General features: G+C 51.3%; 2 protein-coding genes across 5 annotated transcripts in view; one reads left to right on the top strand and one right to left on the bottom strand.

The window, feature by feature from the left end:
* Nucleotides 1–2955: 2955 nt before the first annotated feature.
* On the top strand, nucleotides 2956–16205 carry CIB3 (calcium and integrin binding family member 3). Of its 2 annotated transcripts, XM_025368527.1 has the most exons (6): nucleotides 2956–3050; nucleotides 3282–3316; nucleotides 6545–6656; nucleotides 7970–8117; nucleotides 11468–11663; nucleotides 16087–16205. In XM_025368527.1, exons 1-6 carry the CDS (start codon nucleotides 3000–3002, stop codon nucleotides 16106–16108), a joined length of 564 nt encoding a protein of 187 aa, XP_025224312.1. In that variant the 5' UTR covers nucleotides 2956–2999; the 3' UTR covers nucleotides 16109–16205. The 2 variants fall into 2 exon arrangements, with proteins under 2 accessions (XP_025224312.1, XP_025224313.1); XM_025368528.1 differs by lacking the exons at nucleotides 3282–3316; nucleotides 6545–6656.
* Nucleotides 16206–19236: 3031 nt separating this feature from the next.
* HSH2D (hematopoietic SH2 domain containing) overlaps nucleotides 19237–27714 on the bottom strand; it is a 26644-nt gene continuing 18166 nt past the window's right edge. Inside the window, exons 5-8 of one of the 3 annotated variants that reach the window (XM_025368785.1) lie at nucleotides 26121–26210; nucleotides 24345–24510; nucleotides 23273–23365; nucleotides 19237–20582 (exon numbers count right to left, since the gene is read on the bottom strand). In XM_025368785.1, coding sequence (XP_025224570.1) covers nucleotides 19998–20582; nucleotides 23273–23365; nucleotides 24345–24510; nucleotides 26121–26210 — 934 coding nt within the window. In that variant the 3' untranslated portion in view covers nucleotides 19237–19997. The remainder of the gene's footprint in view (nucleotides 20583–23272; nucleotides 23366–24344; nucleotides 24511–26120; nucleotides 26211–27714) is intronic. The other 2 variants (XM_025368787.1, XM_025368786.1) reach the window with 2 other exon arrangements.

The raw sequence follows: 27714 nt of genomic DNA, 5'->3' as shown, positions 1-27714 counted from the left end.
TACAGGCATGAGCCACCATACCAGGCCCTGAGTCTTGTGGTAAGGTTAAGTTTAATTCTATTTAAAAAGCCCAACCAACCTATTTTCCAGAGTGTCTATACCATTTTGCATCACCATCAGCAATGTATGAGCGTTCCAGTTGCTCCATACCCTCACCAACGCTTGATATCGTTTATTTTTTAAAAGTCATTCTTGAATGGCTGGGCATGGTGGTTCATGCTTGTAATCCCAGCACTTTGGGAGGCTGAGGCAGGCGGATCACCTAAGGTCAGGAGTTTGAGACCAGCCTGGCCAACATAGTGAAACTCTTTCTCTACTAAAAATACAAAATTTAGCCAGGTGTGGTAGTAGGCACCTGTAATAATCCCAGCTACTCCAGAGGCTGAGGCAAGGAGAATCATTTGAACCTGGGAGGTGGAGGCTGCAGTGAGCCACTGCACTCCAGCCTGGGTGACAGAGTGAGACTCAATCTCAAAAAAAAAAAAAAAAAAAAAAAAAATCTAGATCTCGATCTTTTTTTCTTTTGAGACTGAGTCTCACTCTGTCACCCAGGCTGGAGTGCAGTGGTGTGATCTCAGCTCACTGCAATCTCTGCCTTCCAGGTTCAAACAATTCTCTTTGCCTCAGCCTTCCAAGTAGCTGGGATTACAGGCGCCTGCCACCATGCCTGGCTAATTTTTGTATTTTAGTAGAGACAGTTTTCGCCACATTGACCAGGCTGGTCTCTAACTCCTGACCTCAGATAATCCTTCTGCCATGGCCTCCCAAAGTGCTGGGATTACAGGCGTGAGCCACCGCACCCAGTCAATTGTGTGTGTGTGGTTTTTTTTTGTTTTTTTTTTTTTGAGATGGAATCTCACTCTGTTGCCCAGGCTGGAGTGCAGTAGCTATTCATAGGCACAATCCCACTACTGATCAGCACAGGAGTTTTGACCTGCTCCATTTTTTACCTGAGCCAGTTCACCTGTCCTAGGTAACCCAGTGGTCCCCAGCTCCCGGGAGGCCACCATACTGATGTCAAACTGAGTGTGGACATCCAATCAGCATAGTGCACCATCGCCCAGAACTCCTGGATCCTCCTGCTGCAGCCTCTGGAGTAGCTGGGATTACACGTGTGCACCACTGTGCCTGGCAGAATATTAAAGGCTCTGACAATTCCTGCAACAAAGAACTCTATCTGGTGTTATTTAATTCACTGTTTATCAACCTTAAACCTTGGATCACTTTTTTCAAGTCATAGCATAACATGATAATAATAATAGGGTGGGCACGGTGGCTAACAATTGTCATCCCAGCACTTTGCGAGGCTGAGGCACAAGATTTGCTTCAGCTCAGGAGTTCAAGACCAGCCTGGGAAACATGGTGAAACCCCATGTCTACAAAAAAATACAAAAAACAGGCCGGGCGTGGTGGCTCATGCCTGTAATCCCAGCACTTTGGGAGGCCGAGGCGGGAGGATCACGAGGTCAGGAGATCAAGACCATCCTGGCTAACACGGTGCAACCCCATCTCTACTAAAAATACAAAAAAATTAGCCGGGCTTGGTGGCAGGTGCCTGTAGTCCCAGCTACTTGGGAGGCTGAGGCAGGAGAATGGCGTGAACCCGGGAGGTGGAGCTTGCAGTAAGCCAAGATTGCGCCACTGCACTCCAGCCTGGGCGACAGAGCGAAACTCAGTCTCAAAAAAAAAAAAAACCACAAAAACAAAACAAACAAACAAACAAAAAATTAGCTTGGCATGGTGGTGCACACCTGTGGTCCCAGGTACCTGGGATGCTGAGGCAGGAGAATCGCTTGAGCCCAGGAGGCAGAGATTGCAGGGAGTCAAGATCATGCCACTGCACTCCAACCTGGGCAACAGAGTGAGATTCTGTCTCAAAAAAATAAAACATCATAAAATAATGATAATAACGTCAATGCACACCCCAGAACTTCATCTAGCTTGTTCATGTTCCCAGTGCAGTGATGCAATCATGGCTCACTACAGCCTCAAACTCCTGGGCTCAAGCAATCCTCCTGCCTCAGCCTCCCAAGTAGCTGGGACCACAGGCATGAACCAACACGTCCAGCTAATTTTTGTATTTTTAGTAGAGACAGGGCCTTGCCATGCTGCTCAAGCTGATCTTGAACTCCTGGCGTCAAGCGAACCTCATGCTTTGCCTCCAAAAGTGCTGGGATTGCAGGTATGAGCCACCTCACCCAACCAAAACCGTTTTTTTTTGGAGATGGAGTCTCGCTCTGTCGCCCAGGCTGGAGCGCAATGGTGTGATCTCGGCTCACTGCAACCTCCGCCTCCTGGTTCAAGCAATTCTCCTGCCTCAGCCTCTGGAGTAGCTGGGATTACAGGCATGCACCACAATAGCAGGTTAATTTTTGTAGTTTTAGTAGAGATGGGGTTTCGCCGTGTTGGCCAGGCTGGTCTTGAACTTCTGACCTCAGGTGATCCACCTGCTTCGGCCTCCCAAAGTGCCAGGATTACAGGTATGAGCCAATTCACCCAGCCAAAATCTTTTTTTTTTTTTTATATCTCAGATCCTGAGAATGACCATATGAGGTAGGTATAATGTAATTTTCATCTCATGAATGAGGTTCAGAGAAGTCAGGTGACTTGCCCAGGGCCACACAGCTAGTGGGCAGAGAGCTGGAATTTGAGCTGGAGTGTGCCCATAGCCCTTCCGTGTACCCTGCCTGTCTCTTGAGTGTGCCCCGTAACCCCAGCCTCACCTGATGGTGGCAGATGTGGCCTCCCCACTGAGGGCTTCTCTGTGATGTCCCACAGCCCTTATCCTCACCCATGGACACATGCAGGCTGTTGTCCAGAGAGCCTGGCTGTAATTTGAGTCTCACCAAGCAGGGGGTGACGGCGTGGGTGGGCGGGTGACAGCCAGGGCAGGGAGATTTGCCCAGACACTGGTACACAACAGCCTGGCAACCCGTGTGGCCCCGAGGAAGCTGGGAGCCTTCGGCGTGCGTCCCCGAGTCTGGGCTGTGGTTCACACCATGGGCAACAAGCAGACAGTCTTCACACACGAGCAGCTGGAAGCGTATCAGGTAGAGGGGTCAGGAGGGGTCCTCAGTGGGTTTGACAGCTTTGGTTCCGTGTTCTGGGAAGTGGGAACAGAATCCCTTCATCCGGGTGTACCGTCTGTCTGGGTTCCTGGTTCATTCGGCTCTGTGTGTGGCAGCATTGGGCCATCTGTGTGAGTGTGGGGTGGAGGGAGGAGGCTGTGGGAGGAGGCCCCAGAGGCAGGGTTTGGGTTAAGACAACACCTCTCTCCACAGGACTGCACGTTTTTCACAAGGAAGGAGATCATGAGGTCAGTCCAGGGAGGTGGAGAGAAAAGATCTGGAAAAACAACTTTCTATTCATTGCTGGAGGATATTTGCAATTTGGGGTGTGTGTGTGTGTGTGTGTGTGTGTGGTCCTTCTTCCCTTCTTCCCTTCTTCCCTTCCTCCCTTCCTCCCTTCCCCCCTCCTCCCTTCCCCCCTTCCCCCCTTCCCTTCTTCTTCCCTTCTTCCCTTCTTCCCTTCTTCCCTTCCTCCCTTCCCCCCTCCTCCCTTCCTCCCTTCCCCCCTCCTCCCTTCCTCCCTTCCTCCCTTCCTCCCTTCCTCCCTTTCTCCCTTTCTCTCTTTCTCTCTTTCTTTCCTCTTTCGTTCCCCTCCCTCCGTCCCTCCCCTCCTTCTTTTCTTTTTTGTTTGAGATAGGTCTCTATTGCCTAGGCTGGAGTGCAGTAGTGCAATCGCGGCTCATTGCAGCCTCGATCTCCGAAGATCAGGTGATCCTCCCACCTCAGCCTCTCAAGTAGCTGGGACCACTGGTGCGAGCCGCCATGTGCACCTCATTTTTGTATTTTTTCGTAGAGATGGGAGTCTCACTACGTTGCCCAGGCTGTTCTTAAACCCCTGGGCTCAAGTAATCCACCTGCCTCAGCCTTCCAAAGTGCTGGGATTACAGGTGTGAGCCACCATGCCCAACTGGTATTTCCAATTTGATGGGACTCAAATGGGGAAGGGGGGCAGGTGTGGTCAGTGCATGGAGGCAGAGAGGGAAAAGCTGAGAAGTCACATCTTGTCATATTGTCCCAGTCTGTAGGCTGATGAGCTTGGGCTTTCTCCCAAGGGCGGCAGGGAGCCATGGAGCATGCATGAGCAGGGCAGAGAGCATCAGCTTGTTAGAAAGAGTCTCCTGAGGCTGGGCACGGTGGCTCACGCCTGTAATCCCAGTACTTTGGGAGGACAAGGCAGGTGGATCACCTGAGGTCAGGAGTTTAAGATCAGCCTGGCCAACACGGTGAAACCCCGTCTCTACTAATAATACAAAAATCAGCTGGGCGTGGTGGTGGGCGCCTGTAATCCCCGCTACTCGGGAGGCTGAGGCAGGAGAATTGCTTGAACCTGGGAGGCGGAGGTTGCAGTGAGCCGAGATCACGCCACTGCACTCCAGCCTGGGTGACAGAACGAGACTGCGTCTCAAAAAAACAAAATGAAAGATAAAGATTCTCCTGAGACTGGGACTTGAGGCTGGGAGCCCAGGTGCAAAGTCCAGAGCCCACTCTGGGTTGCGGGCTTGGCATTAAGGTGAGGGTATGGGGAGGTGGCCCAAGGCTGCTGCAGGTCCCTGGTGTGACCGAGCACGATGGGCACAGATGAGAACCCCATATCATCACTCAGCCTGTGGGGCCATTGTCCAGGGGCCCCGGCCCATGAACTTGGAGCTGTGAAACCCAAGCTGGCCAGGGTTTGGCTGCAGTGTGATCGGGGCCAAGGCCCCAATTGTGTAGTAACAGGACATCCATTATTGATGGCCACACCTTTTACTCGTGAGCCCCATTGTCTGGGTGAGGACAGCTTGCAGGGTCACCTTGGCCATCATGATCAAATTACCAATGGGGAAACTGAGGCTCAGACAGGGCGGGGCTGACCCCAGGCTGAAGGGTAGATGCACGGAGCCCCAAGGCGGTTGAAGGCTGACATTTCGTCTGTCCCAAGCTTCTTGCTTATCAGATAGAATAACCCAAGCACAGAGCGGGAGAGGAACTTGCTCAGAGCCATACAGAAACCTAAACCCAGGGTATTCCCTGAGGGGACCCCGACAGGGAACTGAGTGGTCAGAAGGGAAGTTCTAGGTCTCCCCACCCTACCTTCATTGAGTTCCTAGTCATCATATGACCCAGGGACTCGTGTCTCTCTCAGAGAGAGTCCCTAGCAGCTTGGGAACCTCAGACCCACCAAGGATGGTCTCTGCAAGGCTGCTGTTCAGCATGCCCTAATGAAGGTATGGTGTCACCAGGTGAGGGCATCTGAGTGGAGAACTGACTGGCCTTACAATCTAGACAGTGTGTGTGGTATTCAGTTATTTGCAAAATGCCTTTTGTCTGCCCTTTAGAAAAATGTGAATATTAGCTGTTTGTCTCTGCTCTGACCCATTTGAGGAAACCATCCTCGCCTTTTTTTTTTTTTTTTTGAGATGGAGTCTCATTCTTGTTGCCCAGGCTGGAGTGCAGTGGCATGATCTCGGCTCACTGCAACCTCCTCCTCCCGGGTTCAAGTGATTCTCCTGCCTCAGCCTCCCAAGTAACTGGGATTACAGGTGCCTGCCGCCATGCCCAGCTACTTTTTTGTATTTTTAGTAGAGATGGGGCTTCACCATGTTGGCCAGGCTGGTCTCGAATTCCTGACCTCTGATGATCCACCCACTTCAGCCTCCCAAAGTGCTGGGATTATAGGTGTGAACCACGGCACCCAGCCCCTTCCTCCCATTATGAGGAGAGGAACGGAAGGTATGAAAGTGAAGGTATCTTTGGAGGCAGGGTCTTGCTGATAACATGACGATATCCAGAGATGTATGGATTATAGAGGATTCTCTGAATGCTTGCTGTGATCTGGCCATAAGCACCCTCCCTTCTCCCAACTCCATCTGCCTTATAAACTCCTACTCATGCTTCAAAGCCCAGCACCAATGTCCCCTTTTCCAGGAACCCCCTTTTCCCTAGCTTGCTTTCCCCAGTCCAGTCTCCCTTTGTCCTGTGGCCCTCTCTGCACCTTGGCCCTGCCCCCAGGGAGGTAGGGGTGCCTGTGTCGGGCTCTGTATGCTTGAGGTCCAGGCCCAGGGCTGAAGGTTCTTGGGGACACAGTATCCCTCGGTGTGCAGTGAGCAGCTGTGAATGTGAAAGAGAAGGGACTTGGCTGGGTACGGTAGCTCACGCCTGTAACCCCAGCACTTTGGGAGGCTGAGGCAGGTGGATCATCTGAGGTCAGGAGTTTGAGACCAGCCTGACTAACATGGTGAAACACTGTTTCTACTAAAAATACAAAAAAATTAGCTGGGCGTGGCAGGGTGTGCCTGCAATCCCAGCTACTCAGGAGGCTGAGGCAGGAGAATTGCTTGAACCTGGGAGGCAGACGTTACAGTGAGCTGAGATTGTGCCACTGCACTCCAGCCTGGGCGACAGACCGAGACTCCGTCTCAAAAAACAAAGAAGGGACAAGCCTCTTGCCTGCTCCCTGCTCCCAGCCTTTCCCAGCTTTTTCCTCCCCACATCAGGCTCTTCTATCGCTACCAGGACCTGGCCCCGCAGCTCGTGCCCCTCGACTATACCACCTGCCCCGACGTGAAGGTGCCCTACGAGCTCATTGGCAGCATGCCCGAGCTGAAGGTACACCCAGGCCATGGGACAGACAGGGGAAAAAATAGTAGAGATGTCTCTCGTTGCATTCCTCCGAGGTCGGTGCTGCAGTTATCCCCATTTTACAGATAAGAAAACTGAGGCTCAGAGAGGTTAAGACACTTGTTCATGGTCACACAGCTACAGTGTCACAGAGACAGGGTTAAAACCCAGAGTTGACTGGCGTGGTGGCTCAAGCCTGTAATCCCAGCACTTTGGGAGGCCGAGGCAAGTGGATCACCTGAGGTCAGGAGTTCGAGACCAGTCTGGCCAACATGGTGAAACCCTGTCTCTACTAAAAATACAAAAATTAGCTGGACGTGGTAGCACACGCCTGTAATCTCAGCTACTAGAGAGACTGAGGCAGGAGAATTGCTTGAACTCGGGAGGTGGAGGTTGTAGTGAGCAGAGATCTAGCCATAGTACTGCAGCCTGGGCGACAGAGTGAGACTGAGTCTCAAAAACCTCAGAATTGGGAGAATGAAATGAGATAATACAGGTAACAAACTCAGTACAGGGTGTGTTTTGTGTCAAGTACTCAGAGAACGTTAGTTCTTCTTGCAACAGGAGCTGCTAAATGCAGATTTTTTTCAGCAGGATGTTTGACACATGGTTTGTGCATCCAAGGGAACTTGTGGGTTGAGTAACTGACTGTGACTAAGGTTGATTTTATTGCAAGTGACAAAAACCTTATTTGAGAGGGACAGAATGGATTGGATCAGAATGGATTGCCCCTGAACAACAACAAAAAAATCCAGAGGCAGGGACAGTGTCAGGTATGGCTGGAACCAGGGCCTCTGATGATGTGCTCAGGAATCTCCCCCCATCTCTCGGCTCCTTCCAGGAAGAGGTTTCAGTCTAAGGCAGCCTCTCCTCTTGAGGTTGTGAAAGGACCTCTCAGCCACTCAGCTTTAGCTTCTGTGAGCTTTGCAAGCAGCAGTAATGAGGTCCTCTCCCTCCCAATTTTTTAGAAAAATGTCCCAGGGCAGTCTCTGATTGGCTAGCTTGAGTCACATGCCCATCCCAGAGCCAATCACTGTTGCCAGGTGAATGGAACTCTCTGATTGGCCTTGCCTGGGTCACATGGCTGCTCCAAGAGCTGGAAGTGGGGTCAAGGTTGCTCAGACCACAGGGGCAGAGGGTGGAGTTGTCCAAAGTCCTGTCCAGGGACTATGGAAGGGAGTGGGTCTTGATGGAGAATACTTGGAGACTCCCAGAAAGTGGGTGCTCAGAGTGAGACCACATGGACCCCCAGAGATCCTGGGGGTCGGAGGGTGGCCTCCCAGCTTCCTTTCTCTCCCCAGGACAACCCGTTCCGCCAGAGGATTGCCCAGGTCTTCTCCGAGGATGGGGATGGCCACATGACCCTGGATAACTTTTTGGACATGTTTTCTGTGATGAGCGAAATGGCTCCCCGCGACCTCAAGGCTTACTATGCTTTTAAAATTTATGGTGTGTGCATGGCCCTGGGGTTGGGGAGCATGGGGATGGGATGGGGAGTGGAAACTGGGTGGGTGGCACCCACATCACAAATGTCTCCCCAGAGGTTTTGAGGCCCTGCGTGACCCTGTCCTCTACCCCACTCCAGTGCCTCCCCAGCTCATTTATTTGCTAACTCTATTCGAGCCCACACGGGCCTTGTTGTTCCTGAAACACAGTCTTCGGCCTCTGGGCCTTTGCCTCTGCTGAACCCTCTGCCTAGAACACCTTTCGCCTGGCTCCTTATTTACTTATTTTTTTTTATTTTTTATTTTTTTGAGATGGAATTTCGCTCTTTTTGCCCAGGCTAGAGTGCAGTGACTCAATCTTGACTCACTGCAACCTCCGCCTCTGAGGTTCGAGTGATTCTCATGCCTCAGCCTTCTGAGTAGCTGGGATTACAGGCACATGCCATCACACCCGGCTAATTTTTGTATTTTTAGCAGAGATGGGGTTTCGCCGTGTTGGCCAGGCTGGTCTCGAACTCTTGACCTCAGGTGATCCGCCCGCCTCGGCCTCCTAAAGTGCTGGGATTACAGGCATGAGCCACCGCGTCCAGATCCCCTGGCTCCTTCTTATCCTTGAAGTCTGGGTTGAAAGTAGGCCTCTCCCCATTCATCCCCCTATCCCACCATCCTATTTCTCTTCTAGCACCAGGCAATGCTGCTTAATTTCTTGTTCCTTGACCTGTTCACTTCTTATTGACTTTGTCCCTGAGAAGACTCAAAGGTACTGACAGTATCTATTTTGCTCACCATCTGTCTTCTGAGCCTGGCTCAGTAAATATTTGTTGAATGACTGAATGAAAGAAAAACAGTTATCTTAGTGCCTGGCACCTTGTGTGCACTCAATAAATACTTGGTTTTTTGTTTTGTTTTGTTTTGTTTTTTGCTTTTGTTTTTTTGAGACAAAGTCTTGCTCTGTCCCCCAGACTGGAGTGCAGTAACGTGATCTCAGCTCACTGCAACCTCCGTCTTCTGGGTTCAAGCAATTCTCCTGCCTCAGCCTTCTGAGTAGCTGAGATTGATTACAGGCACCCGCCACCATGCCTGTCTAATTTTTTGTATTTTTAGTAGAGATGGGGTTTCACCATGTTGGCCAGACTGGTCTCAAACTCCTGACCTCAGGTGATCCACCCACCTCGGCCTCCCAAAGTGCTGAGATTACAGGCATGAGCCACTGCACCCAGCCAGATTTTTTATATTTTTAGTAGAGATGGGGTTTACCATGTTGGCCAGGCTGGTCTTGAACTCCTGACCTCAAGTGATCCACCCACCCCAGCTTCCCAAAGTGGTAGGCTTACAGGCATGAGCCACCGTGCCCTGCCACCATAATACTTTTTGAGTGAGTACATGAAAAATAGTTACCATGTTGCCCAACACATAGTAGGTGCTCAATAAATACTTGTTGCATGAATGAATGAATGAATGAAAAAGTTATCAGAGTGCCTGGCACACAATAGACACTCAATAAATACTTGTTGAGTGAGTGAATGAATGAAAAACAGTTACCATGGTGCTCGATACATAGTAGGTGTTCAATAAATACTTGAATAAATGAATGAAAGAGCTATTACAGTGTCTGGCACATAGTAGGCACTCAATAACTATTTTTATTTATTTTATTTATTTATTTATTTTTATTATTATTTTTTTTGAGACGGAGTCTCGCTCTGTCGCCCAGGCTGGAGCGCAGTGGCTGGATCTCAGCTCACTGCAAGCTCCGCCTCCCGGATTTTACGCCATTCTCCTGCCTCAGCCTCCCGAGTAGCTGGGACTACAGGCGCCCGCCACCTCGCCCAGCTAGTTTTTTGTATTTTTTAGTAGAGATGGGGTTTCACCGGGTTAGCCGGGATGGTCTCGATCTCCTGACCTCGTGATCCGCCCGCCTCAGCCTCCCAAAGTGCTGGGATTACAGGCTTGAGCCACCGCGCCCAGCCAACTATTTTTATTTATTTATTTATTTTTTACTGAGACAGAGTCTCGCTCTTGTTGCCCAGGCTGGAGTGCAATGGCGCGATCTCAGATCACTGCAACCTCCGCCTCCCAGGTTCAAGCGATTCTCCTGCCTCAGCCTACCTAGTAGCTGGGATTACAGGCACCCGCACCACGCCCTGCTAATTTTTGTACTTTTAGTAGAGATGGGGTTTCACCATGTTGGCAAGGCTGGCCTGGAACTCCTGACCTCAGGTGATCCACCCATCTCAACCTCCCAAAGTGCTGGGATTACAGGCATGAGCAACTGTGCCGGGCCAATAACTATTTTTCGAATGAGCAAATGAAAAATTATTATCACAGTGCCAGGACACAGTAGGTACTCAATAAATACTTGTTAAGCGAGTGAATGAATGAAAATTGCACTCAATAAATACTTGTTGAGTGAGTGAATGAAGTCAGTTACTGTGATGCCTGACACATAGCGGATGCTCAATAAATACTTGTATGAGTGAATAAAAAAGTTATTATAGTGCCTAGCACCCAGCAGGCACTCAATACTTGTAAAAATGAATGAATCAGGCAGGGTGCAGTGGCTCCCACCTGTAACCCCAGCACTTTGGGAGGCTGAGGTGGGTGGATCACTTGAGGTCAGAAATTTGAGACCAGCCTGGCCAACATGGGGAATACCCTCTCTACTAAAAATACAAAATTTAGCCGGGTGTGGTGGCAGGCACCTGTAATCCCAGTTACTTGGGAGGCTGAGGCAGGAGAATCGCTTGAACCCGGGAGGTGGAGGTTGCTGAGCCGAGATTGCGCCACTGCACTCCAGCCTGGGCCACAGAGCGAGACTCCATCTCAAAGAAAAAAAAAAAAGAACGAATGAAAAAGTCGTCACATAAGTACTTGTTGAATGAATGAATGAACTCCCAGCAAGTCCCTGCCCAATTTTAAGGAAAGTTCCAGATTTTACAAGGTCTTGGGTGCCCTCCCAGGGCCTCAGTTCCTCTTTTTTTTTTTTTTTTGAGACGGAGTTTCACTCTTGCTGCCCAGGCTGGAATACAGTGGTGAGATATCGGCTCACTGCAACCTCCACCTCCCGGGCTCAAGTGATTCTTCTGCCTCAGCCTCCTGAGTAGCTGGGATTACAGGTTCATGTCACCACACCTGGGTAATTTTTGTATTTTTAGTAGAGACGGGGTTTCACCATATTGGCCAGGCTGGTCTCGAACTCCTGACCTCAGGTGTTCTCGCTTCAGCCTCTCAAAGTGCTGAGATTACAGGTGTGAGCCACCGTGCCCGACCTTGTAACACAGGCACAGTATGTGCCCACAGCCGGCCCAGCCCGCCTGCCACCTGCTGTCACTCCCCATCCATCCTGCTCTGCAGATTTTAACAACGACGACTACATTTGTGCGTGGGACCTGGAGCAGACGGTGACCAAACTGACTCGGGGGGAGCTGAGCGCCGAGGAGGTGAGCCTGGTGTGTGAGAAGGTGCTGGATGAGGCTGATGGAGACCATGATGGTCGGCTGTCCCTGGAAGACTTCCGGAACATGATCCTCCGGGCACCAGACTTCCTCAGGTGATGCTCTCCACCACCACCCACAGTCCATTTGCACATCTGAAGGGGCTCTTATGGAGACAGTTCACAGACTCTGTTTCCGAAAATTCCTCTATGCATTCTTTTGTGACCTTGGGGAACTTTCTCAATTTCCCTGGTCTCAGTCCCTGCATCTGTAAAATGGGGATAATTAGGGACCCCCTGGGCACCTCCTGCGGGTGGATACACCTCTTTCAGCAAGCAGAATGTGGCTGGACTTCAGCCTTTATTGCCTCAACAGTTTGCAGTGAACAGACTGTGCAACTGTACTTGGCAGCCTTTGGGGAAAATCAGCCCCCACTGCAGGGCCAAGTATGGCCAATAGGCCAATCTGACCCAAAGCCTGGTTTTGTACCTCCTGTGAGCTAAGGATGGCTTTTATATTTTCAAAAGATTGAAAAACAATAAAAGAATAATAATATTCCGGCCGGGCGCGGTGGCTCAAGCCTATAATCCAAGCACTTTGGGAGGCCGACATGGGCGGATCACGAGGTCAGGAGATCGAGACCATCCTGGCTAACACGGTGAAACCCCGTCTCTACTAAAAACATACAAAAAACTAGCCGGGCGAGGTGGCGGGTGCCTGTAGTCCCAGCTACTCGGGAGGCTGAGGCAGGAGAATGGCGGGAACCCGGGAGGCGGAGCTTGCAGTGAGCTGAGACCTGGCCACAGCACTCCAGCCTGGGTGACAGAGCGAGACTCCGTCTCAAAAAAAAAAAAAAAAGAATAATAATATTCCAACCAGGTGGGGTGGTTCATGCCTTTAATCCCAGCACTTTGGGAGGCTAAGTGGGGAGGACCTCTTGAGCCCAGGAGCTTGAGACCAACCTGGGGAACATAAGGAGAGTCCATATCTACAAATAAATAAATAAATAGCCAGGTGCGGTGGTGCATGCCTGTAGTCCCAGCTACTTGGGAGGCTGAGGTGGGAGGATTGCTTGAGCCGAGGAGGTGAAGGCTGCAGTGAGCTTTGATTGTGCCATGCACTCCAGCCTGGGTCACAGAGTGAGATTCTGTCTCAAAAATAAATACATTTAAATTTTTTTAAAAAAATTAAAAAAAGATTATTCCATGACACATGACAGTGATACGAAATTCAAATTTCTGTGTCCATCAATAAAGTTTTTTTTTTCTTTTGAGACGGAGTCTCGTTTTGTAGCCCAGGCTGGAGTGCAGTGGTGCAATCTCGGCTCACTGCAAGCTCCGCCTCCTGGGTTCACGCCATTCTGCTGCCTCAGCCTCCCGAGTAACTGGGACTACAGGCGCCCGCCACCACGCCCGGCTAATTTATTTTTGTATTTTTAGTAGAGATGGGGTTTCACCGTGTTAGCCAGCATGGCCTCAATCTCCTGACCTCGTGATCTGCCTGCCTCCGCCTCCCAAAGTGCTGGGATTACAGGCGTGAACCACCTCGCCTGGCCCATCAATAAAGTTTTATTGGCACACAGCCACACCCGTTTGTGTACATTTTGTCTATGGCTGCTTGTGTGCTTCAACAACAGAGTTGCGTCATGGTGTAAAGTTGAAAACATCAACTATTTGGTCATTTACAGAAAAAGGTTTGCTGAACCCCAAATTAATATATGGAGAAAATTCAGCACAGCTCCTGGCACACAATAGGTGTTTAATAAATTGCTGTTGCTGCTACTATTATTTTATAATTTTAAAATTTCACTTTATTTTTTATTTTTTGAATTGACAAATAATGATTGTACATATTCATGGGGTACACAGTGATGTTCCTTTTTGTTTGTTTTGTTTGTTTTGAGATGGAGTCTTGCTCTGTTGCCCAGGCTGGAGTGCAGTGGTGCGATCTCAGCTCACTGCAACCTCCGCCTCCGGGGTTCAAGTGATTCTCCTGCCTCAGCCTCCCGAGTAGCTGGGATTACAGGCATGTGACACCACACCCAGCTAATTTTTGTATTTTTAGTAGAGACAGGGTTTTGTCATATTGGCCAGGCTGGTCTTGAACTCCTGACCTCAAGTGATCCACCCACTCTGGCCTCCCGGACTGCTGGGAGTACAAACATGAGCCACCTTGCCCGGCCTGTTTGTTTTGAGACAGGGTCTCACTCTGTGACCCAGACTGCAGTGCATGGTGCAGTCGGCTCACTGCAGATTCCAACTCCTAGGCTCAAGAGATCCTCCCACCTCAGCTTCCCAAGTAGCTGGGACTATAGGGCCGAGCCCAGTGGCTCACACCTGTAATCCCAGCATTTTAGGAGGCTGAGGCAGTAGTCTCTACTAAAAATACAAAAATTAGCCTGGGCATGCTGGGGCACACCTCTAGTCCCAGCTACTTGGGTGGCTGAGGCAGGAGAATCACTTCAACCCAAACCTGGGAGGTGGAGGTTGCAGTGAGCCAAGATTGCGCCACTGTACTCCAGCTTGAGCAAGACTCTGTCTCAAAAAAAAAAAAAAAAAAAAAAAAAGTAGCTGGTACTACAGGTACGTGCCACTGTGCCTGGCTAATTTTGTTTATTTTATTAATTAATTAATTAATTTTTTTTTTGAGACAGAGTCTCGCTCTGTCACCCAGGATGGAGTACAGTGGCGCTATCTTGGCTCACAGCAACCTCCACCTCCCAGGTTCAAGCAATTCTCCCTGCCTCAGCCTCCTGAGTATCTGGGATGACAGGCGCCCACCACCAGCCCGGTTAATTCTTGTGTTTTTTAGTAGAGATGGGGTTTCGCCATGTTGGCCAGGCTGGTCTTGAACTCCTGACCTCAGGTGATCTGCCCACCTCGGCCTCCCAAAGTGCTGAGATTACAGGTGTGAGCCATCATACCCGGCCTGTTTTTGTTTTTATCTATAACCTGAGACGGTGCTGAAAATGTTGAGATAGGGTCTCACTCTGTTGCCCAGGCTGGAGTACAGTGGCACAATCACAGCTCACTGCAGCCTCTACCTCTTGGGCTCAAGAGCAATCCTCCCAACTCAGCCTCTGGAGTAGCTGGGACTACAGGCACACACCACCATGCCTAGCTAATTAAAAACCTTTTTTTTTTTTTTTTTTGTGGAGACAAGGTCTTGCTTTGTTGCCCAGGCTGTTCTCAAACTCCTGGCCTCAACTGATCCTCCTGCCTTGGCCTCCCAAAGTCCTGAGATTACAGGGGTGAGTCACTGCGCCAGGCCACATAATGGTTTCAATACATACAATGTATGATGAACAGATCAGGGTCATTAGCATATCCATCGTCTCAAATGTGTATTATTTCTTTGTGTTGAGAACATTCAGTATCCTCCTTCTAGCTATTTGAAACTTTATATCATATGGCAGGGTGTGGTGGTTCATGCCTGTAATCCTAGCACTTTGGGAGGCTAAGGTGGGTGGATCGCTTGAGCATAGGAGTTCAAGACCAGCCTGGACAACATGGTGAAACCCCATCTCTACAAACAAACAACAACAAAAATTAGCTGTCAATGGTGGTGCACGCCTGTGGTCCCAACTACTCGGGAGGCTGAAGTGGGAGAATTGCCTGAGCCCAAGGAGGTGGAGGCTGCAGTGAGCAGTGATTGAGGCGCTGCACTCCAGCCTGGGAGACAGAGTGAGATCCTGTCTCAAAAAATTTTTAAAAGGCCAGGCATGGTGACTCATGTAATTCCAGCACTTTGGGAGGCCAAAACGGGCGGATCACGTGACGTCAGGAGTTTGAGGCCAGCCTGGCGAACGTGGTGAAACCCCGTCTCTACTAAAAATACAAAAATTAGCCAGGCGTGGTGGCGGGCGCCTATAACCCCAGCTACTTGGGAGGCTGAGGCAGAAGAATCGCTTGAACCCTGGGCATTGGAGGTGGCAGTGAGCCGAGATCACACCACTGTACTCCAGCCTGGGCGACACAGTGAGACTATCTTCCCCCCACCCCCCCAAAAGAAAATTTTTTTAAAAAGGAAAAAAAAGGAAAAGAAAAAGAAAAAAGGCTGGGCACAGTGGCTCACACCTGTAATCCCAACACTTTGGGAGGCCGAGGTGGGCAGATCACTTGAGATCGGGAGTTCAAGACCAGCCTGGCCAACATGGTGAAACCCCGTCTCTACTGAAAATAGAAAAATTAACTGGGCATGGTGGCGTGCACCTGTAATCCCAGCTACCCGGGAGGCTGAGGCATGAGAACCACTTGAATCCAGGAGGCAGAGGTTGCAGTGAGCTGAGATCACACCACTGCACTCCAGCCTGGGCAACAGAGCGAGACCCCGTCTCAAAAACAACAACAAAAAAATTTAAAAAGTAAAGGCACGTGCTGTCAACCCCTGTGGGGGTCCCCCGGCCTAGGGTTGTTTGAGAGGTCCACACGGCATCCTTCCTGCCTGTCCCAGGGAATTGCCGTGAGCGTGTTGAGGGGGAGGAGGAAAAGAGGTTGTCCACTCCTTGAAGGCATTGACTCTTTTTCTCTCTACACACAGCACCTTCCACATCCGAATCTGATGGCACCACAGAGAAGCCGGGCTATAGGAGAGCGGGGTGACCCCTCACCCACTGTGGACTCTGGATTCTAAGAATAAACACAAGTCGCTGAGTCACACCTGCTGGGAGGACACATTTTTCCACCTTAAAACTGGAAGACGGGAGGGAGGCAGTCTAGAATCTTATCTTTGACTTTGCTGTGTGACCCTGAGTGTGGCCACACCCTCTCTGAGCCACGATCTCCCTGTTTGTGCAAGGAAGGGGTGACTCCTAGATCGTCCTCACTGTGAAGGCTGGACATGCCTTGTTATGGGTGTCCGTGGTGGGGATGAGGTGGGGAGATCGGGCCCATGCTGTCCATGTCTACCCCAGGGTTCCCACCCCAAAGGCCAAACCTCACCCTTGACTGCCCTGAGTCATCGAAGGGACTGAAAGTTTTACTCCCGGGCTGATTCATTAGAGCTGCCAAGAGAAGACCTCTGATTGGGAGGGATGGGAATGTCATTCACTGAGGTGGCTACTGCACTTTACAGTTGATGATGCATCTGCCCCCTAACGTGATTTTGACCCCCGCCATGACATCCCTGCAGGGTTGGCTGAGGATCATGCCCTCATTTGGAGGCAGCAGAGTGACTTGCTTAAGGCCACCCCACAAGTCATTTGCAGGGGCGGGCTTGAACCCAGGTACACTTCATACCGGATCCCAGATGTCTGAACCTTGTACATTTGGGGAACCCCACACCCCCTCCACCTCAGGTTGCCCCAGGGCCTCCATCTATGCCCCAGTCAGTCCAAGGAGTAGTTACTCCTGCAGCCAAGAGCAGCCCCTAGGGACCTTCCCAGACACCTCCATTGTACGGTATGTCATGTCTAGAGAGCTCACTCCCATCCTAAACCCCTAATACATTAAGCAGCTACTGGGCCGGGCACGGTGGCTCAAGCCTGTAACCCCAGCATTTGGGGAGGCCGAGGCGGGCAGATTGTCTGAGCCCAGGAATTCGAGACCAGCCTTGGCAACATGGTGAAGTCCCGTCTCTAGCAAAAATACAAACATTAGCTGGGTGTGGTGGTGCACGCCTGTAGTCCCAGCTATTTGGGAGGCTGAGGTGGGAGGATCGCTTGAGCCCAGGAGAGGGAAATCGTAGTGACTGGAGATCGTGCTACTGCACTCCAGCCTGGGCAATAGAGCGAGACTCTGCAAAAAAAAAAAAAAAAAAATGGAGCCAGGCACAGTGGCTCATGCCTGTAATCCCAGCACTTTGGGAGGCTGACAGGCAGATCCCCTGAGCCCGGAATTCGAGACCAGCCTGGGCAGCATGGCAAAACCCTGTCTCTACCAAAAATACAAAAATTAACTGGATGTGGTAGTGCATGCCTGTAGTCCCAACTACTCAGGAGGCTGAGGCAGGAGAATCAATTGAACCAGGAGGCAGAGGTTGCAGTGAACCGAGATTGAACCACTGCACTTCAGCCTGGGCGACAGACTAAGACTCTGTCTCAAAAAAAAAAAAGAAAGAAAAAAGAAAAAGAAAAAAGAAAGGCCGGGCGTGGTGGCTCAAGCCTGTAATCCCAGCACTTTGGGAGGCCGAGGCGGATGGATCACGAGGTCAGGAGATCGAGATTATCCTGGCTAACATGGTGAAACCCTGTCTCTACTAAAAATACAAAAAACTAGCCGGGCGTGGTGGCGGGCGCCTGTAGTCCCAGCTACTTGGGAGGCTGAGGCGGGAGAATGGCGTGAACCCGGGAGGCGGAGCTTGCAGTGAGCCGAGACCGCGCCACTGCACTCCAGCCTGGGAGACACAGCAAGACTCCGTCTCAAAAAAAAAAAAAAAAAAAAGAAAAGAAAAACATCTACTGTGCACCAAAGCCCCAGGTTTTACATGCATTCTGCTGGTTCATCCTGAAGAGGGACTGCTCTTCTCATTTTCCAAGTAAGAAAGTAGGCCCAGAGATGTCTAGACTTGCCAAAGGTCACACAGCCCCACAACCTAGGATTCCCTCCACCATCATGGCCCTGTGACGCTTCCTCCATCCCCAGCCTTTTTTTTTTTTTTTTTTTTGAGATAGAGTCTCGCTCTGTCACCCAGGCTGGAGTGCAGTGGCTTGGTCTTGGCTCACTGCAACCTCTGCTTCCCAGGTTCAAGCAATTCTCCTGCCTCAGCCTCCTTAATAGCTGGGATTACAGGTGTGAGCCACCATGCCCGGCTGATTTTTGTAGTTTTTAGTAGAGATGGGGCCACCTGCCTTGTCCCCCCAAAGTGCTGGGATTACAGGCGTGAGCACCCAGTCAGCTTTTTTTTTTTTTTTTTTTTCTCTTTTCTTTTTTGAGACAAGGTCTCTCTCTGTTGCTCAGGTTGAAGTGGGGTGATCATGACTCACTGCAGCCTTGAACTCCTGGGCTCAGATGATCCTTCTGTCTCAGCCTCCCAAACAGCTGGGACTACAGGCGTGTAACACACTACACCTGGCTAATTTTTTGAATTTTTGTAGATATGAGGCCTTGCCGTGTTGCCCAGGCTGGTCCTGAAATCCTGGGCTTGAGTGATACTCCCACCTCAGCCTCTTGAAGTGCTGGGATTACAGGCATGAGCCACCACACATGGCTGCCTCTTCCCTTTTTTTTTTTTTTGAGACGGAGTCTTCGTTCTGTCACCCAGGCTGGAGTGCAGTGGTGCGATCTTGGCTCACTGCAAGCTCCGCCTCCCGAGCTCATGCTATTCTCCTGCCTTAGCCTCCTGAGTAGCTGGGACTACAGGCGCCCGCCACCACGCCTAGCTAATTTTTTGTATTTTTTGTAGAGACGGGGTTTCACCCTGTTAGCCAGGATGGTCTCGATCTCCTGACCTTGTGATCTGCCCGCCTCGGCCTCCCAAAGTGCTGGGATTACAGGCTTGAGCCACCACACCTGGTTGCCTCTTCCCTTTTTAAAGGTAAGAGGCTCATGTGCTTCTCCTGAAACCAACACTGATGATGTCCAAGCACCTACTGCAGACCAAGCCCTCAACACATCTCATGTCCTTCATCTGTATGAAAACCCCAGGAGGAAAGCATGAACCACCACGGGTGCCACTGGGGACACACTCGGAGTTGAGCCTGGACGCAGCTCCGGTTGGTGAGAGACCCCGCAGCGTGCTTTTATTTTTTGTATTTCATTTTTATTTATTTATTGTTTTTTTGAGATGGAGTCTTACCCTGTCATCCAGGCTGGACTGCAGTGATGCGATCTTGGCTCACTGCAACCTCTGCCTCCTGGATTCAAGCGATTCTCCTGCCTCAGGCTCCCAAGTAGCTGGGATTATAGGCATGTGCCATCACGTCCAGGTAATTTTTGAATATAGACGGGGTTTCACCATGTTGGCCAGGCTGGTCTTGAACTCCTGGCCTCAAGCAATCTGCCTGCCTTGGCCCCTCAAAGTGCTGGGACTACAGGCATGAGCCCCTCCGCCCGGCCAGAAGTGTGCTTTTAGACAACGGAACAAACAGATGCTGTGGGAAAAGGGCTCGGATTCACCTGGCTTCAAATCCTGGTGCTGACCGCCATAGCTCTGTGGCCTTGGTCACGCCTCTTATCCTCTCTGAACCTCAGTCTCTTCTTCAAAACATGGAGGGTGACGTTACCTGAGGGGCTTGCTCTCAGGCGTAAAATAATGAATAGAGGGTCTGGCACGGGCGCTGATGCACAGGAGGCACCCGAACCATCAGCGTCACTCTGATGATTATTGCTAAAATAACCAGCTCGCCCCACGGGTGACTGCAGGAACAGACCCCAAAAACATCTTCGTTCCATTTCCCGGGTTCCCGAAGACTCCCGGATGCCATGGTGTGGGGCCATGGAAGAAATGTTAGGACATTCAGGAGTGTGGCAGCCCCCGGTAGCAAGAGGACAGAGCCAGGGTGGACCTGTTCTCTAGCAGTACCCAGGGGCAAACGGTGGCGGTTGTTGGTACTCCTCCGGGAGCTGGTCGTTCTCAGGCTCTGCCAAGCCCTGGTGTTCTGGTGTGGACTCCTGGGAGGACAGAGCTCTCATTACCATTTGGTGCCAACTCCTGTCCCCCGGGGTCACCTCACTGTAGCTGGCCGACCTCTCGGCCTTCCTGGTGGGGATCTTTCTGTCTTTTGGTGCCTGGGGCTGTGAGGGGCTTTTGAGAGATGTGACCACACAGGGATCCGTGTGGACTCTGTCCCCCGAAGTGGGATCCCCTGAGTGATCTTCGCTGCCTTTTCCGGTCCCAGGGCCTGAGATCACCGTGGATCTCCGGACATCCAAGAGTGACGGCAGGCTCACAGTGACGAGGTGGCTTTTCAGCTGCTGCCGGACCCTCTGGCCTCTCTGGGGGAGCATTTTGAGGCTCCTCCAGAGTTTCTGGCGGGTCTCTCCAAGAGGGGTTTTTGGGGGGCAGGAGGAAGTGGCTTCCTCAGTGGTTACTCTGTTCATCTCTGATGACGGCTTCCTTTCCTTTGATTGGTGACGCAGGACTGGCTTTGGGGAGGCCTGAAAACAAGACTGGGTGAGGCCTGGGGCAGCTCGCCCACCAAAGTACTGCATCTGTCCCAGAAATTGGAGCCTGGGTTCCACCCAGACACCCTGGGGCTGAGAAACGTCCCCGTGTGAACCCCCAAACCTGATCCCATGCCCTGTCTTTCTTGTCTCAGTAAAGGGCTTCACTATCTCCCCCAGGGGCTGGCAAACTTGTTCTTCTTCTTCTTTTTTTTTTTTTTGAGATGGAGTTTCACTGTGTCGCCCAGTCTGGAGTGCAGTGGTGCAATCTCAGCTCACTGCAACCTCCACCTCCTGGGTTCAAGCGATTCTCCTGCCTGCCGAGTAGCTGGGACTACAAGTACACCACCACGCCTGGCTAATTTTTGTATTTTTAGTAGAGACATGGTTTCACTATGTTGGCCCCGGTGGTCTTGAACTCCTGATCTCAGGTGATCCACCCCCTCGGCCTCCCAAAGTGCTGGGATTACAGGCATGAGCCAACACGCCTGGCCTGGCAAACTTCCTTTACAAACAGTCAGAGAGTAAATATTTCAGCTTTGCAGACTGTACCATCTGTCTCAATTACTTAGCTCTGCTGTTGTAGGGGATGCCAGAGATCACACGTCAACCAATGAGCGTGCCTGGCTTCTAATATAGCTTTATTTATAAACATGGAAATGTGAATTTTATCTGATTTTCACAGGTTATGAATAACTATCTCTACAAAAATGTGGGGCCAGGTGTGATAGCTCACACCTATAATCCCAGTGCTTTGGGAGGCTGAGGCAGGAGGATTGCTTGAGGCCAGGAGTTTGAGACCAGCCTGGGCAGTGTAGTGAGACCCCGTCTCTCCAAATTTTTGTTGTTTTTGACAGGGTCTTGCTCTGTCACTCAGGCTGGAGTGCAGTGGTGCAATCATGGCTTACTGCAGCCTCGACCTCCCAGGCTCCAGCAATCCTCCCACCTCAGCCTCCAGAGTAGCTGACTACAGGCATGCGCCACCATGCCTGGCTAATTTTTTAATTTTTTGTGGAGACACGGTCTTGCTATGTTGCCCACGCTGGTCTCAAAGTCCTGGCTACAAGCAATCCTCTTGCCTCATCCTCCCAAAGCACTGGGATTACAGGTGTGAGCCATTGTGCAGACCAAATATCCATGTTTCTTTCCACACCTGGGCTCTCATTTTCATACCTCCCACCTTGACACTGTCCCCCATCCCCACCTCACTTCCTCCTTCTTTCCATCTCCACCAGTACCCCGGAAAGCCCCTTCTGCAGCCAGTAGCCACAGGAAACATTTAAAACCACCAGTCCCAGCCAGGTGTGGTGGCTCACGCCTATAATCCCAGCACTTTGGGAGGCCGAGGTGGGCAGATCGTGAGGTCAGGGGTTTGAGACCAGTCTGGCCAACATGGTGAAACCCTGTCTCTACTAAAAATACAAAAACTAGCATGCACCTGTAGTCCCAGCTACTCGGGAGGCTGAGGCGGGAGAATCGCTTGAACCCGGGAGGCGGAGTCTAGACTGTGCCCCATCGCACTCTAGCCTGGTCGACAAAGCAAGACTCCATCTCAAAAAAAAAAGTCCTCCCATGCGTACACTCTCCTACGGCTCCTCCCTGGTGCAACTGGAATAGAATCCCAGCTCCTCCCCTTGGCCCCAAGGCCCTGCACTATTGGCTCCTGCTGACCCTGGGGCTTCAGCTTCTGACAGTCTCTCACTAACCCCACTCCATCTATATGCTGGCTTTTGTTGTTCTGTTTTCCAAACACACCAAGCCCCAGGACTTTTGCAAGTGCCATTCCCTCTGCCTGGAATATCCTCCCTGTGTCTGTGTGTATGACTGGCTCCTCCTCATCTTGCAGATCTCAGCTATATGCCACCTCCTCTAGGAAGCCTTCCCTGACTGCCTTCCCTCACTTGCACCCCCCACCTCCACTGATGTCCATCGCACCAGCCTGTTTCATTTGTACCACTGTCATAACTTCCCCTGCTGGGCAGGGGGCTTGGAGAGCACTTAGGCTTCCACCTGGGGTGCCTAAAGGTCTCCCAAATCCCAAGATGCTGTGATACATTCATTCATCCACTCCACAGATTCCTTAGTTAAGCACCTTCAATATGGCAGGTCCTCTCAGAGGGGTGGGAGAAGCAAAGGCAAACAAGCCAGATGGAGTTTCCAGTCTCTCAGAGCTCACAGTCTGATGGAGGAGGCAGCCAGGGAGCATGAAAACCCATAAGTAAATAGGATTTGGGAGAACATTTTTGGGAAGTCTGCTGCACTGAATAAACAGGATAATGTGAAGGAGAATGCAGGTGTTGCTGTAGGTCTGGAGCCTGGGGAAGGAGGCACTTGAAGGAGAAATGAATGAAGACATGGGAAATCTCGGGGCAGGGCATACAGTTTGTGCAAAGGACCTGAAGTGGGACCGGCACATGCAGAGACCCCGAGGTTTGCTTGGTGTGTCTGAACAACAGACGGTATGGCAGCGGGGCTGGCACTGGGTAGGTGATGGGCAGAAAGAGGAACTGAGATTTTAGTTTGAATTTTAATCTCTATGTTGGAAAATCACTGGAAAGGTTTAAAGCACCAAGCTGTAGGATCTCCTTCTCATTCTAGAAGGGGTCTCCTCTGGCAGCTGTTGATGGCCTCTGCTCCTGCCCCTCAGCCAGGTAGGAGGTGCCTGCCTCCTGTCATATACATACCTCCTCAGGTGCAGACACCGGGCAGGCAGCTGCCTCCGCCACTGCGTTGGAGTAGAGGAAGAGATCCTCGTAATCCACGTTCGCTGGATCCTTCTGCAGGACGGAAGGGGCCCGTAGCTCAGCACTAAGGAGGGGGAAAGGTCCGGCACGGACCCTGGAAGGCAGGTCTCAGGGACCATCCCTTGAATAGCAGCTTCTTAGTACCTAGGCCACGCCCACTAAGCTTTATAAGAAAATATGCCCCACCCACAGCCATTTCTTAGGGGTTGGGACACACCCACTGAGCCTTCTAAAGAAAGATGCCCCGCCCATAGCAGTTTCTTGGGAGCTAGGCCACACCCACTGAGCCTTCTAAGGAAAGATGCCCCACCCACCACACTTTCTTGGGAGCTAGGCCAGGCCCACTGAGCCCTATAAGGAAAGATGTCCTGCCCACAACAGTTTATTGGGAGCTAGGCCACACCCACTGAGCCTTCTAAGAAAAGATACCCCTGCGACAGCAGTTTCTTAGGGGCTAGGCCACGCCCACTGGGTCCTCTAAGGAAACATGCCCTGCCCACAGCAGTTTATTGGGAGCCAGGCCACTCACTGAGCCTTTTAAGGAAAGATGCTCCAACCACAACAGTTTATTGGGAGCCAGGCCACTCACTGTGCCTTTTAAGGAAAGATGCTCCACCCACAACAGTTTATTGGGAGCCAGGCCACACCCACTGAGCCTTTTAAGGAAAGATGCTCCACCCACAGCAGTTTATTGGGAGCCAGGCCACGCCCACTGAGCCTTCTAAGGAAAGATGCCATTCCTTCAGGTGAGCCAAGATGGTACCTGGCACATGAACCCTTATAAAAAATCAGCCTGTTGACATGTGCCTGGAGGGCGGAGCCATGGGAAGCAGGAACCACAAGGGAGACGGCTGGTGCGGGGCAGAGGGACTACGAGGGGCGGGGCCGGAGGGGCCAAGGACCATGAGAGTGACAGAATCAATAGAAGCTGATGGGGGCGTGGGAAACAAAGGGATCTGGGGGGCTTGGCCCCAAGGAGATGGCTGTGAACCTTGTGGGCCCCCGCCCTCACCTGCCTGCAGGGCTGTGTCAGCAGCTCCCTGCGCGGCTCAATTGGATTCTGCTGGTGGAAGGTGACCAGGGCGTCCAGTGAGGTGTGGGCCACCTTCTCCCCGGGGATTATGAAAGTTCCATCATCCAAGAGCTTCACCATGAAATGGCAGCAGCTGCTTTGGGCTCTGTGGAGACACTGAGGGGGCTGGGACATCCTGCTCCCTCTCATCCCTGCCCCAAGTCCTCTCCCCACCCCCCCGCCCCAGCCCTTGGGCTGGCAGCGTCACTGCTACAGCCGGACTACCCCAGGTTCCCATGCAGGCTTCTTCACTGACTAGCCATGCAACACCCAGCAGGTTACTAACCTCGCTGTGCCTCAGTTTCCCCCATTTATAACACAGGAGTACAAAGGCTGACCTCAGATAAAACATGCTACAGACAAAAGCTTAACTTATTGCCTGGCTAGGGGTAAGTGATCAATAGAAATGATAATGAAAGCTGGGCATGGTGGCTCACGCCTGTAATCCCAGCACTTTGGGAGGCTGAGGCAGGCGGATTACTCGAGGCCAGGAGTTGCAGACCAGCCTGGCCAACATGGTGAAACCTTGTCTCTCCTAAAAATACAAAAATTAGCCAGGTGTGGTGGCATGTTACAGGCCAAGAAAATGGGGGTCGTGACCAACTCAGTATACCACTGGAGGCTATGTGAGTAAACGGAAAACTGTTCTTATGAAAGCAGGATGTTGGAAAACTGACAACTGTGTTTGCTGCCAGAAGGAGTGCTGAGGGCAGTCACGCCCCAAGCACAGTGTTCTTTGTGGTTAACTATAGGCGCGTCTGAAGCCTGTTGTACAAAGAAAGCAATTATGTGTACCTGTGAAAAGTCAAGCAGCTGACCAACTGTTACCTCTCCCTTCCTGCTCTTTCTATCTAATAAATACGAAGGGCTGTGGAAGCTCAGAGCTGCCTTTGCTTACTAGAAGCAAGGAGCCCCCGATCCCTACTTTTAAAACAGATTTTTTGTCTTTGTCTTAATTTCTACATCTGCCTCCTTCATTCCCTCCCATAGGAACCGACAGCAACAGTGGCAGGTGCCTGTAATCCCAGCTACTGGGGAGGCTGAGGCAGGGGAATCGCTTGAACCCAGGAGGTGGAAGTTGCAGTGAGCCGAGATCATGCCACTGCACTCCAGCCTGGGTGACAGCGCGAGACTCTGTCTCAAAAAGAAAAGCAAGAAGAAAGCCCCAACCTAAGGCTGTGTGCCTGGCACACAGCAAGTGCTGAATAAATGCTTAGTTAACCAATGAATGTATATTAATGGCTCTCTATGTGCTGACTGTATCTCAGTTAATCCTCACATGAACACTGAATTAAAGTGTGACACTCCTTTACTGAAGGCACAGAGAGGTTGAGTAACTTGTCTAAGGTCACAGAGCATGTAATGGCAGAGCTGAGCCTTGGATAAGTTTTTCCCACCGTGGGTGACTCTGTAATTGAGCCATTGGGTTTTTCTTCCTTTGGCCTGGAATCCTCTGGATTTGTTTGGCTTTCAGGTCTTAAGGAGTTGGGCTTCCCTGGGTTTCCCTAACACACAGTCAGGGAATCACTAATTACATTGTGAGGGGTGGAGGGAGAGAAGCTGCCAATCTTAGGTCCCCAGCAGCTCCCGTTCTCAGACCCACGGCCTCAGTTACTGCTGCTTTCTGAGAAGCTATGACATGAAGCACCCCTTGCCCCCTCCAAGGAAACCCCAGAGCCCACCTGCCCCTGCCCTGGCCCCCGGCCCAGGCCTTACTTGTAGGAAAGTGTGTAGCCCACGTGGCTGTGACTGACCCTGATGAGAAAGGATCCCAGCGGCTGTGACTCCAGCAAGTCCTCAGCATCCCTGGAAGGGCACACACAGAAAGGAAATGACACAGTCCAGCCACCCTGCGTACCAGTTAAACTCCGGGGGCCATGGGATCATTCATGCAGAAGGCTGGTAGTTTTCATTTTCCTTTTCTTTTTTTTTTCAGACAGTCTCACTCTGTCCCCCAGGCTGGAGTGCCGTGGCGCGATCTCGGCTCACTGCAAGCTCCACCTCCCGTGTTCACGCCATTCTCCTGCCTCAGCCTCCCGAGTAGCTGGGACTACAGGTGCCCGCCACCACGCCCGGCTAATTTTTTTGTATATTTTAGTAGAGATGGGGTTTCACCGTGTTAGCCAGGACGGCCTCAATCTCCTGATCTCGTGATCCGCCTGTCACGGCCTCCCAAAGTGCTGGGATTATAGGTGCAAGCCACTGTGCCCGGCCTCTTTTTTCCCTTTTTTTTTTTTTTTTTTTTTGAGACAGAGTCTCACTCTGTTGCCCAGGCCGAGTGCAATGGTGCGATCTCAGCTTGCTGCAGCCTCAACCTCCTGGGTTCAAGTGATTCTTCTTGCCTTAGCCTCCCAAGTAGCTGGGATTACAGGCACCCGCCACCATGCCCGGCTATTTTTTGTATTTTTAGTAGAGACAGGGTTTCACCATGTTGGCCAGGCTGGTCTCAAACACCTGTCCTCAAGTGACCCACCTGCCTCAGCCTCCCAAAGTGCTGGGATTACAGGCATGAGCCACCATGCCCGGCCTGTTTTCTAAATGAACAAACACCCCAAACCCATCGGGTTTTTTTGTTCGTTTGTTTGTTTTTCAGTTGTTGCACACCTTGGGTTATTCAGGGATTAGGGATGTTCCCCCTGAGGAGCTAGGAGGCATCTGATGACCTTGATCTCAGGCCAGACCTCCTCCCATCTCCCACAGCCCCTTCCCAATGCGTGGAATCCCCTGATTAAGGCACCTTTGGGTGGATCAAGGTGTCACAAGTAACAAAGAAGGACTCATATACTCAGATGCATTCGAGTGCAAAACCCAGCTCTACTGTCCATCAGCTGTGTGACCTCAGGCAATTGTCTCTCTCTGTCAGCTTCCTCAAGGGGAAAGTAAACCCCACTTCCAAGGCTGCTGTGAGAAGAGAAAGAACTTGCAACATAAGCATGACAGCTGCTACCTGGTAAGTGCTCCCACAATGTTTGCTGTTATTATTATTATTATTCTCTTTCTCTTTTTTTTTTTTTTTTTTTTGAGACGGAGTCTCGCTCTGTCGCCCAGGCTGGAGTGCAGTGGCTGGATCTCAGCTCACTGCAAGCTCCGCCTCCCGGGCTTACACCATTCTCCTGCCTCAGCCTCCCGAGTAGCTGGGACTACAGGCGCCCGCCACCACGCTGAGCTAGGTTTTTTTTTTTGTATTTTTTTTAGTAGAGACGGGGTTTCACCGTGTTAGCCAGGATGGTCTCGATCTCCTGACCTCGTGATCCGCCCGTCTCGGCCTCCCAAAGTGCTGGGATTACAGGCTTGAGCCACCGCGCCCGGC

This window comes from Theropithecus gelada, chromosome 19 (assembly GCF_003255815.1).
Source record: "Theropithecus gelada isolate Dixy chromosome 19, Tgel_1.0, whole genome shotgun sequence".
Lineage (NCBI taxonomy): Eukaryota > Metazoa > Chordata > Mammalia > Primates > Cercopithecidae > Theropithecus > Theropithecus gelada.
This window is presented reverse-complemented; position numbering and strand designations above follow the sequence as displayed.